The following is a 12,461-nucleotide window of genomic DNA, read 5'->3' as shown; positions in this document are numbered from 1 at the left end:
GAAAAGCAGCAGCTCCCAGGGCGCCCGGCGTCCTGGGACGTCTGGTAATCAGGCTCATCTAATGTCAGGGCAGGTTGACCCCTCTGACGGCGCCGACGGGCCGAAACACAAACATTCCTCATCGTTGCAACAGTTCGTGACTCATAAACTTGACTGTTTTTGTTCTCACTTTATTTGCTCTGAGCTCTACTGACATGTCAATGAAGGCTAGTATAATATATAAATACGTAAGTTTCTCTGCAGTATTCCCGCCTTGTAGGTGAGTTTTCATGAAATGAGCCGTGGCTTTGCCATGCAGGGAACAGGCTTCCCTCCGAAACCTGGCTTTGTCTGGCTGCTGCCCTCCCGGCTGGAGCTCTGCCTCCCAGAGGACGACCTCTTTTTAAAAACCACCACTCTCCTCTAAAGTAGTGTGTAAAAGTGCAGCTGGTGGTTCGGAGGATAATCCCAGAAAAGCCGCTTCGCAGTTCAAAACATGCTGAAATGTTTTTTTTTTTTAGATGTAGCATTGTAAAGTTGCTTTGATTGAGTCATGTTTACACAAGGTTAATAGAAAGTGAAAGGAGGAGGGGGAGGAGGAGGAAGAGTGGAAATCAGGGAGGGGTGGGGTGGGGGGTCGGTATTTGAAGCCCCACGTCTGCGTCGTCCCACATGAGTTTTCACTTCAAAAGGAGAGAACAAAGACGACACGGGGCTGTCGCAGGAGACGCGACACACACTGAGGCTCTTTAATCAGACCTACACACACACGCACACGCACACGCATGCACACACCGAGGCATGCAAACCATGTGTGTGTGGAAGAGAGAAGCATATAGACACACACACACACATAGATGCCTGCAATCATGCTCAATTATCCAAATCACAACCCTGATGCTCACTCAGGCACTTTATTGCTTCATTAATGTACACAGTGATAAAGCTTTGACCTCAAGTGCCCTCAGCTGGCTAAATAAGTCCAATTCACGCTTTTCACATCGCCGAGTTGTTGTAAATGTTGCGTGCGTGGCTGTGAGACCACTTCAAGCACAAACGACTGGGAGTGATTGAGCGTCTGGCACTCAAAAGGTGGTTTTCTGTTAATTAATGCTCCGTTAATGAGGCTCATCCTGTGTTGACTCGCAAACACGAGCAGCGAGAAGCTGAACAATGCTTTAATCAGAGGTGGAGTTCGTCCTCCACTCCATCCCACTCCGAACGTCGCAAACGCGACTCCTCCTCGCTCCTCGCCAACTTCAGTGACTAGCATACCATCTGCGATGTGTATATTTTCAACGTGGCACTTAACGCCCATCCAGCTCCGGTGTGATTGATTTCCATAAAGAAGAGGCTGAAATTTAAGGAACCCTGAAGACTCAGACTCTCTCTCTCCTCCAGACATCACCACGACGGCCCCTCCCACCACCCCGCTGGCCTCCACCTTCCCCATGACCACGTTCGGAGCGACCACCACCGCGCCCATCACCGTGCCCGGCACCACGCCCACCTCAGACTGCGAGGGCGGCCGCACGGACTGCTCGCCTGAGACCGAAGCGCCCGATGACTACGACGTTGTGATCGGTAAACCGCCCCGTCCTCCTCCGCCCTCTGAAGAACTGATAAAACATTAAACTGTCTCCTCTATAGCGGCTTTAATGGAGCATCTCCCTCATCTTAACACAAAGGAATCAGATCATGAAAAATTCTGCTTCATCTTCCCTCTCAGCGCTGTTGTTTTGTTTTGTTTTCCTCCCCTATTTTTATTTATTTACTTGTGTTTCTTTTAAAAATCGATCTTAAAGTTTTAGTAGCTCATCCCACATTCGGCTTCATCTCCTCTCTCGCCGTCAGACCTACTTATCGGTAAATGCAGTACAATTTATTTTGGGTACAAATCACATATTCAGCTCTGCCATAAATGCATGTGGCACTAAAATCACCATTTAAAGGAGAATTAATTGGGTTATATTAGACGTATTGCCAAGAAGATTTGCTCCAGTAAAGAAATATTTGACGTTTTGAGTGAAGTTTATGAAGCTAATCAGAGATTTAAAGCAGGATTATGGACTCCAGCCTCGATTGCTTCAGGATCCAGGACGTGTTTGTGTTGGCATGCGCTGCTGCTGTGGGGTTTCACGTGCTTCTCTGACCTTTGACATTCCCATCTGTCTCCAGCAGGAGGCACCACCACCGCCAGCCCCATCATGGACTTCATACCAGGTGAGGCCGCGGTCGCTCTCTGAGTCCAGTCGAGCGTTTTCTTTTTTCATGCCTGAAGTCCCATCATCCGGTGCTGCCGGCCGGCCGGCCGACCGACCGATCAGCAGTGCAGACCGCAGTGAGAGTCAGTCCCAGCAGAGCAGACGGCTTTATCACCGGTTCGGTTCAGAGACGAGCCTGACTGGACGAACACGACACAGATCAGCCGTTAGGAGCATCTGCAATATGAACTGAATTGTTGTGATAAAATCCAGGTTAGAGAGCGTGTTTAGAGCAGAAGCGCAGCACGGTGGGAAACACGGTCTGATTCCGCAGGCCAGCTGCAGGTTTTGGCTCATGGCGATTCATTGTGGTTGGCGAGACGTGCAGCAGGAACACCTTTATCTTTCTCCCTTTTTCTTTCACATTTTAGCACCATATCAAAGTTTATCTTCCCTTTTGAAAACGGCGAATTGAAACAGTTGGGAGTAAACAGGCAGCCTGAGAGGGAGAGCGGCGAAGAGGTGAAGAGGTGCAAAGATGGCGTGACGGAGAGACAAAGCGGCGGGCCGGGATGAATCGAAGGAGGCAGGCTGAGGGGGATGACGAGGGGCAAGGAGAAAGGGGCGAGCCGAGGTAAAAGGGAGGAATGGAGCGAGAGCAGCAGCAGCAGCAGCAGCAGCAGAAGAAGAATAAAGCCCTCCTGGGTCTCAATTAGCTGAGCTGAAGCATCGCGTGAAGACAGGAGGGCGGAGGAGGGCAGTTACCGTGCAGCTCCACGGTCATCCCTGCATCCCATTAGCTTCCCAGAAACAACACGTCCACAGTTCAGACTCCGCCGATGCTTCTATTTGGATGCTGCGGTGAACCACTGCCGCCGCTTTTTTCTTTTTTTCCCCCCCTTTTCATTTGGGCCGCGTCCGCTGAATCTGGTGGCAGCCGGCCCATCTCTGAGGAAGGTCCCTCCGCTCCCCAGCCTCCCTCTTCAAGTGCTGATCTCAAACATATGTACAACAATGCATCAGGCGGCGTGCTGTAGGTTCACAGCAGACAACTGAAAAACAGCTAAACAGCAATGCAAAGATCTCAGAATGATCCCTGTTGCCTGGAGAAGGATTTATTCCTCCAGCCTGAACCAGACTAAAGCAGAGAGACAGTCACCCACACAGGCTCACACCATCACCGACGTGCAGTAATGACTCGCCCATACATGTCTGCTGCACTGTTGTTTCTGTAAGGTCACTACAAAAGCCTTAGATTGTGCCTGATCACACATTTTTCTGTGTAAAACAAAGTTTTTCGCTTGTTAAGACATGTTGCAAACTGCAGTTAACCACGCTGCATGCAGGATCTTAGTCAACCATCTCATAGTGGGACGTCTCAGATGTTTCTCAGTTGCATTTTTCTGCATATCAGAAAGCTGAGGAGATGAGAAATGAGGCTCCGGCCTGTCAGTCCGCTCTGCGGTACTTTGATGAGCTCCGTTTCTCTTGAAGTCTGACGACGGCTGGAACGGGAGAGGATTGTCATGAAGCTGTTGCACAAGAAGTGACAAAGAATAAAACATTTTAGACAGTCTAGTGAGTGTGGTGCAAAATGCAAAGGAACCCCAGATAGATTTCTTATCCAACTTTTACTGTCTTGCAAAAATTCATGCACAAATCTGCAAGGTCCTTGTTGTGACTCGTCAACTCAGTAAATAATCGTTTCAAGTCTTTTAAATCAAAGTTACTTTGTTCTAGAGCGCATGTTGGGCTGAATCCCGAAACTTTATTTAAAAGACAAAGTACAACCTGGAGACTTTGTTAATCCTTTATATAGGGTTAACACAGCCAAAGACATGAATTGAAACCCATTCAGGTTCATTTGTAGGCCTTCCGAAGAAGCTTTTTCTTCAATACGATATTTAGCAAAGCTATTTTTCTTACAGGTATTAGAGAAATCTGGAGTGGAATCACTGCTCAATCCTCTGGTTTGATAAAGGGTTTTGACAGAAAGTACGAGTTGACCGCTGTTTCCATGAACCCTTGAATCGAACGACGGTGTTACAGGAGTCGCGCTTTTGGTTGTTTTTGGTGAAAACAAGTCCCTGACCGCACCACGGTCGTCCTGCGGTGCTGACGTCTCGTCTCCTCCGTCCCGCAGCGTACCTGTGGTTCGCCTGTAACTTCGACTTCTCCTCGTACTGCGGCTGGACCCAGGAGACGGGCGCCGGAGCCGAGTGGCTCATCCAGAGCAACGGCGCTCCCTCCGTCCACCGAGGGCCGACGCTCGACCACACAGGTAGAAGACACGCTCACGCTTATTTTCAAGCTTTTGCCTTTTTTCTTTCTTTTATTTATTTTTTTTGTAAACCTGTGGGACTCGACAGATGCTCGGGGAGAGTGCTACACAGCTCTTGTTGTTACTGTGCAGCTGTTTGAAAGTCTGTCCAAAGCAGAATATTTTTTTTTTACCAAAGCTTTAAGTAACACTATTCACACTCGTGCGTGTTTTATTGCCATGAATTAAGAAGAAACCTTGAAAGAATTAACTGCCGTTGGTCACAAAGAGCGGATAGCAGTAATCGGCCTGCAGCACGACTGGATGCTGAAGCCATGAAACCCATTTCACGAGATTCATTTTCAACAGTTTAATATTCAAAATAAAGTACAGGCTGTACCTTCGAACAGTAAACGGCAGACTGCAGCTGTACGACCCTGAATGGAGCGGAGCGCCGCTTGTTGTGTGCTGTAAGTAAAGACTTTTGGAACGGAGCGAAACGGCCTTGACTCGTTCCAGAGAGCAGCAGCACCGAAAGTCATCAACCGGCCTCCGAGGCTTCCCTCCGTTCAGGCCTGATGGATGTGGCGCCGGCGTCACTGCAGCCGGCGAATGAAAGATTTCGCCTTGATTTTCCTGACTTAACCAGATCACCAGTTAAGAAATACGAGTCTGAACGCTGATACCGAGTCCAGGAGTGTTTCAGAAGCCGATCAAGGTTCCAGTCGGCGGTATTAGGGCTTGTTTTGATTAAAAATGCACATTCAGCAGCATTGCTGCCTTCCTGTTTACATGCTTTCAGGCAGACTTATCAGAAGTGATGTTCAGACCTGCAGCTTCTCTCCTCTCACTCTCTCCTTCTCCTTGTCCTGTGCTGCCCCCCGCAGGCGGTCCGGGGAACTTCATCTACATGCAGCCGATGGACGGAGACGCGCCGAGCAAGACGGGCGAGGAGGAGGAGGCCGAGGAGGAGCGGGTGGCCCGGCTGGCCAGCCTCCCCATCACCGCCCCGGACTCGGACCTGTGCATGTCCTTCTGGTACCACATGTTCGGCGAGCACGCCGGCGCGCTGCACATCAAGCACCGGCGGGAGGCGGAGGACGGCCACATCCTGTGGACCGTCAGCGGGCATCAGGGCAGCCGCTGGAGGGAGGGCCGCGTTCTGCTGCCGCACTCCAGCCAGTCCTACCAGGTACCGGACCACGCCCCCCTCCCCCGACTCCCTCCGGTCTGTCTCCGTTTCCCGTCTCTGACTCTCTGCTCGGCGTGTCCAGGTGGTGGTGGAGGGCGTCGCGGACAGACGCAGCGGAGGACACATCGCCGTGGACAACATCCAGATCCTGGATGGACTCAGCACCGAGGAGTGCAAGGGTGCGTGCTCGTCCGCCGCCGCGTTTCTCCTTCTCTGGTTGATTCCGTCTAACTGAGGCTGTTGTTTTGTTTTCTGCTCCAGATCCAGAAACTCCGACTTCTCCTCCCACTGAGATCTTCATCCTGCGTGAGTATCACAGCTTCACTCTTCATCCTCCGCCGCCTCAGGAGTTTGAATACAAGCTTCGGTCTCTTTCACTCATTACATATAAAATATATCAGTTGGTTTTTACTCTGCTGGTGTCCACTGAATGTGAATGAGTTCAATAAGTAGCTTTATGGCCTGAAATGAAGCAAAGTAAATATCAGTCATAAATTACAATAATATAATACAGTAATAAAATAAATAAAATGGAACAATGGTAAGAGCAAAAGTAAAATGGTCCACTTGTAATGCAAATATTCAGTGTTTCGGCATAATTTTCAATAAAAAAAAAATTATAATATGACATGAAATTGTAAATGTTTCAATTATTTCTATTTAATTAAATTATTATTAAATTATTTCTATAAACTAAAAAGGGTCAGTCGTTTAAAAATTATGTCCTGAGAGATCTGATCTTATGAAATACTGTGATATTTTGAGGTGCACTGTATATTCTAATGAGCTTAAACAATCAAGAATAGAACGATATACTGTATATGTAATTAGTGTTGTAGTGGCAGTTGATCACACATAGTAAGAGAACAAAAAAGTTTTCCATTGTATTAAAGCGTTTGTTATACCATGATAACATTCTATTATACGTTTGACTTTATTACTTATTGTAGGTGAGGCAGATGTTTCAGTGAAACAGTAAAAAAGTCAAAGCCCTCCTGTGTCACTGAGATGTTTTCAGTCTTTGTGTGAAATCCATCTGGTTTTTCAGTAAAGAGTGTTTCATCGTTTGGATCCGTCTCTGTTCTGTCTTTCTCCGCCCTGCAGCCATGGACTCCCTCTCACAGGGGAACAGTGAACTGGGGGGCCCGGGCAACATGCTGAAGACCCTGGACCCCATCCTCATCACCATCATCGCCATGTCGGCGCTGGGCGTCTTCCTGGGCGCCATCTGCGGCGTGGTGCTGTACTGCGCCTGCTCGCAGGGCAGCATGACGGACAGGAACTTATCCGCCCTGGAAAACTATAACTTTGAGCTGGTGGACGGCGTCAAGCTAAAGAAGGACAAGATGAACGGACAGACAAACTATTCGGAGGCGTGAGCCCCGGGGGCTGGCAGGACCGGAGCGCCGCTGGTTTCTTGGTTGTTGTTGTTGTTTTCTTTGCTCCGCGTGGACACGATGCCGATCAATCACGAGGAGGGAGCGCAGGGCTGAGGCCACCGACGGGACGGCAGGGTGGGCTGACGGCCAGCCCGGCTCATTTTATTTCTCAGGAGCGGCAGTGGAAGGGACTGACCTGCAGGGGGCACTGTGTATAAAAAAAAAATCTGTACAGCAAGAAAAGAAGAAGAAGAAGAAGAAGAAAACTACAATTCTATTTGTTTTTCGGCGTGCTTCGTTGATTTCATGTAATCACATGCTGGTGTTGAGACCAATTCAGATGAAAGTATCGTTTAGCGGAAAGATTAGATCTGGCTTTGGATTTGTTCTTCAGTTTATTGATTGTTATTGTTGTTTGTTCTTGTCTTTTCGTTTTTCTTTTGTTTTTTTTTTAGACGCCATAAGTTCCACAGGATGGGCTGAATATGTGAAATTTCTGATGCTCTTTAACTGGCCACACATCCCGTGTGTGTGTGTGTGTGTGTGTGTGTGTGTGTGTGTGTGTGTGTGTGTGTGTGTGTTGCATTCATATACATTTACATATAAGGTGTGAACATGTGTGAACATATGGCTGCTGTGTCTGACACAAGCATTTTTCTGTGTGTGTGTGTGTGTGTGTGTGTGTGTGTGTGTGTGTGTGTGTGTGTGTGTGTGTTCCAACAGTGCCTTTTTTTCCTCAGATTTTTTCTGTTGCCTTGTTTTCTGCTGTTTTGTTTGATTTTATTGGGTTTTTTTTCCCCCATCGCCTGGCATTCGTTGTGATTCTTTCACAGATGTTGTGGAAGTCTGACTGTAATCACTTTGTGCACGTGTGCGTGAGTGTGTGTGTGCGCGCGCGCGTGTGTTGATCCTCATGCCTTGATGACAGTCGTACCGACACAGACTCAACCAGAACAATCCAGAGAAGAATTTGAGAAAACTGTGGAGTTTTTCCAAGCGGGAGAACTCGAACGCCTCATTTTTTTATTCTTTTTTTTTTTTTAGTTTTTTTTTTAGTTTTTTTTCATGGCACATGACACATCCAACATATTGTACATAGGTTTTAATATATTTGAGCGATAGAAGGAGACGCCAGTGCCGCAGTATCCTTTCTGTGCCGGATTCAGGCGTCTGGTGTTTGGGTTGCGCTGGACGACAGTGGAGGGTTTGTGTTTTTCGTACAGGGTAAAAACAGACGACCTCAGAACCACCGACACGCTGACAGGGAGTCCAGGCTGGACCGGTGTGATCGCTTTCTTCTCGCTGGCACGTTAAAGTGACTGTTAAAGCCTTTCTGCCCTGACGGGTGTCCAGCAGCAGGTGGAGCCACTGAGGGGACTTTCAGCTACTTTCCCTTCAGGGCCCGACATCAGCGTCCTCATCGTCCTCATCGTCTTGGTCTTCTCTTGAGCCGATCCAGCTCTGAATGCTCACTGTTTCAGCTGAAAATCCAGAATGAATGTTTTCATAAAGCTTAAAAAAAAAAAACAAATAAAACTATCAGTGAAGAGTTTTTGAGGATATTCAGAGCAGAGTCAAATCCCAATAAAGCCAAAGTGTTTATTTCAGATCGTTTTTTTGAACTTCACTTCAATGTGATTTTTAAACCGTCCCGGGTTTGATTTGTGCTCAGATCAGCGTTTTGTGGAATCACATGTTCGACATTAAACTCCTGTGAAAATGTCTCAGTCGGAAGCGTGTGTATTCCTGTCGTCGTCGTCATCGGAGGAGGAGGAGGAAACCTGCTTTCTAAGCTGAGCCCAGCCAGACGGACACAAAGCTCCTTCTCCTTTAAACAAGAAAGGATGCTGCAGCACTCGACGTGAAAACAAATGTTGCACTGATATATTTAAAGAAGAAAAAAAAAATCTATGTGTTTAATGATGTTGATTTGTGAGGCGGGGAGAGGACAGTGTTACTGTTGCTTCTGTTTTAACACGATTTCTGAAAACTTAGCGAGGCGCTTCTTTTCCTTCTGGAACAGGCTTCTGCTGCGTCTCGTTGAAGCGTGACGATTTTATTTACTTGGTATAATAATCACCTTGTGTTTTTTGTACCGTCACTGATGTACGTGCCATTGTTTTCTGATTTGTTTTCTTTGTATGACCAGATTTTTTATTTTCAGTACTGTTTTTTGTAATTTTTGCTGTCTCAAATCCAGAAGAAGAAGAAGAAAAAAATAACAGGGAAGGATTGAAGGAAGTTTTTTTTCGGGGGTGAAAAAAGTGGAAAGCAGCGAGGCCTTACGTGACTAAAAGTATTGTTTGTACTTTGACTTTCTGCTCAGCACCAAGACTCATCCGTCTCTGTTGTCTCCGACTCGCATCACTGACTATTACATTCCAAAGAATTGGATCAAATAAATGTTTTAAGTAAACGCTGCTCTGTTCCTGTTTTCCTTACAGGGTCGGTTCAAAGAAATCAGAGCTTTCCACCTGAAACTTAGATATTCGCCTGTTTTTAATTGGAAAAACAAACCTGTTGAAGTTCAGAAGTTGTGTTTTAGAATGAAATGAACCACAGGCTGCAGCTGAGCTCTGATCACACTGTTTGAATGTTTTAACGCATGAAGAGCTTTGATTCATTTTGATGTTTTCTCCTGAAACAGTCCAACTGAAAGCAGATTGTTGGGCTTTCAGGGATTTCTGTGTTGCAGGTTCTTCCTGTGTGGAGCGCGGTTTTCTGCACATATCCTCTCACAGTCCGCAGGCCGACACAATGAGCTGAATTCTTGGCTAAATGAGCCAAGAAATCAGACTGCGGCCAGCGTTCTACATGTTTTAGGTGTCTTCCTCAATGTAACGTCCACTATTCACCATCTTCTGTTAATACTTAATTCAAGTTATGGATTTTTTTTTCATTATTTGCAAGTCAGATAGCTAGCAGAGCATCTGTTTGTAAATTATAGATAGTAAAAATTTTACAATGGCAGTAATAAAGATTGTTTACAGCAGGTCAACATCATTTTACCTTCATAGCAATATGAGAACCAGACTGCCTGGTTGCTGTATCAGATTCTGTCCACACGGTGGCAGTATTTCTTGTCAAAACCTGTAGCGTGCTTTGGCAGAACAGTTCAATGCAGCTCTCATAAACATCATCTTCCTCAGTCTTGATTGACAGTATGCATCCTCCTCAGCTCGCCGTGGACTCATGTGAACTGGAGGTGGTTTTAGTTGAGGTTTCCTGCTGTTTCATGAGTATTTTTTTTTCTTCTTCTTTCTTTCATTGTTTGGTGAATGTGCTCAGAGTGTTTACAGGAACTCAAGCCTGCAGTCCTGGGTTTTTTCTGGTAACTTCTCCCTACAGGCTACAGGATGAGCATGATGGGAACATATGTGATGGAGACGGTGGCTTCATGTGTCCAGCTGGCAGCATCAGCTGTTACATACTGACCACACATTACACAGCGATGACAGAGGCTCCGAGAGAAGCCGACCAGCAGGCTGTGTCACTTCCCACATATGTGTGCTGATAGCTGGAAGCAAGAGGAGTCAATTAAACATGTGTGATGAATAATACCAGGAGTCTTTTTATTGACTCTGACTTGTTACTCAGATCTTCTTTTTGATATATATTGTTGCTGTAATAGTGAGCTTAAATAAATAGCTCAGTAGCTCAAAGCTTTTTTTTAAATGTTTCCTTGTGTTGCACCAACACATTAAGAAGTTTTAGTGGATAATTTGATACAAGTTTATGACACGAGTTATGAGGCAGAAGGAGAGAAAAGGATTAGACAGAAATTGTGGGGAGGGATTCAAACCCCGGTTCCAGTCAAGGGTATTGGACTTAATAGTTTACTTTCAATAAGTTATTAACTGAAGCAACTCATTCTAGATAAGGGTCTAAATACAGTTCAGTTTGATCTGGCTTGACCAGTGAAATGATAGCATGACAATCGATGGGGTGCCGAGAGGAGCAAGGAGATTATTATGCTGCATTTTGTTGGTATTTCGTGTAAATTACACTTTGATGGAACACAGGATCATCAATATTTAGTGGATCTGATTATAAGTTCCATAATACCACGGCTGTCTTATAACCAAATGTGAGAAAAGGACTGAATACAGTACAACTGCTGTTACATTGCTCAGAACATGAATGTTTTCTTTTCATGTATGTGTGATTGTCCAGTCTATAGCATGTGCTCCAGCACCTGTGACCCTAATCTGAACCTAATACTGAAAAAAGAAGAAGGGATTCATCCAAAAACAACTGGTCTCTTTCCAAACTTTTCACTCTCAACTTTTGATCTGGCCTGCAGTCCTGAGGAAAAGAAACACAGAAGCACCTGTGAGCTAACAGGTCTGCAGCGCCGGCCTCCTGCGTTTATTGATGTAAAATACCCTTTAGGTCAACATTTATTTTGCAAATAGGTCGCTATAGCAACGACTGCTGTGAAGAGGAAATGACTAGCAACACTGCAAAGTTACGCTTTAGTTAGTGCGCTTTTTAAGTTTGTTAAAGGAAATGCATGCAGTGGCAATGCACCTCTTGAACCTTGTGGTCGTTCATCTGAAATAGTTTGAATTTACTCAGTGCTGCTCAGCTATAATACTGCAGCTCAGAGGTCTGCAGCCGGCAGCTCTGGAGATATGTAGCACATCTGTGCTGACTTCCTCTTCCTTTACTTTATTTTAAAGTTGTGTAGAGCCAAAATAACGAACATTCCTCACATTTGGGGAAGTTGATTCTTTATAAATTAAGAATAAAAAACTGTCAGAGGAAAGTATTTGCTGAATTCAAACAAACTCACAGACACTTTTTTGTTTTGAGGATTTGAGGCTGTTATTTTTTATTTCAGTTTTATTCAAACACCTATCATTTTATATGTGTTTTACTCCTGATTCGGTGTGTATTGTGTGTTTTTTATTCATTTTGAGGCCGTCCTTTACATGCCAGTGTGTTTCTTGGACTGTCAGTTTGATTATTTTGGGGCTGCACTGTGTCGGAGCAAGAACACTGAGTTTGAATGTTTCTGTGTGGAGTTTGCAAGTTCTACCTCATGTGAAATCTCCCTCGTAGTTCAGAGAGAAGTGTGAAGTTATCACAGTATGACTGTGTCAAAATATCTCTGTTTCACCCCACCCTGAAAATAACTGAATGCTAAGTTCTGAAGAGGTCAGAAGCTGATGGAAAATACCCATCTATAAAGTATTTATAACAGTATTTAAATGAAACTGGTTTGAGGAGGGTATAAGAAACAATAAGATGCAATACTTTACAAAACAAGACAAAATAAAACACAAAGTTAATTCAAATTTCTTCTGTCTGTCCATGCGCGTGCACACCCGTGCGTGCCTATGCCGTATGAACAGAGCCGAGGTGAACAGAGGTTCATGACTCTCCGGTGCGTTTGTTCTCTCGCCCCTTGCGCGCCGCCCGTTCTTCCTGTATGGGCGGGGTCT

The 12,461-nt window shown here is 45.7% G+C and overlaps 1 protein-coding gene across 1 annotated transcript in view; it reads left to right on the top strand.

Moving 5' to 3' along the window:
• The window catches only part of LOC115404871 (neuropilin-1a-like), a 70,077-nt gene extending 61,166 nt beyond the window's left edge, over positions 1 to 8,911 (top strand). Inside the window, exons 12-18 of the mRNA XM_030114209.1 lie at positions 1,381 to 1,563; positions 2,158 to 2,202; positions 4,327 to 4,464; positions 5,331 to 5,635; positions 5,718 to 5,814; positions 5,897 to 5,941; positions 6,740 to 8,911. Of these exons, the coding sequence (XP_029970069.1) occupies positions 1,381 to 1,563; positions 2,158 to 2,202; positions 4,327 to 4,464; positions 5,331 to 5,635; positions 5,718 to 5,814; positions 5,897 to 5,941; positions 6,740 to 7,014 (1,088 nt within the window). The 3' untranslated portion in view covers positions 7,015 to 8,911. The remainder of the gene's footprint in view (positions 1 to 1,380; positions 1,564 to 2,157; positions 2,203 to 4,326; positions 4,465 to 5,330; positions 5,636 to 5,717; positions 5,815 to 5,896; positions 5,942 to 6,739) is intronic.
• The last annotated feature ends 3,550 nt before the right edge of the window (positions 8,912 to 12,461 follow it).

Source organism: Salarias fasciatus, chromosome 18 (assembly GCF_902148845.1).
Source record: "Salarias fasciatus chromosome 18, fSalaFa1.1, whole genome shotgun sequence".
NCBI lineage: Eukaryota > Metazoa > Chordata > Actinopteri > Blenniiformes > Blenniidae > Salarias > Salarias fasciatus.
Note: the sequence above shows the minus strand (reverse complement) of the source record. Positions and strands in the feature narration are given on the sequence as shown.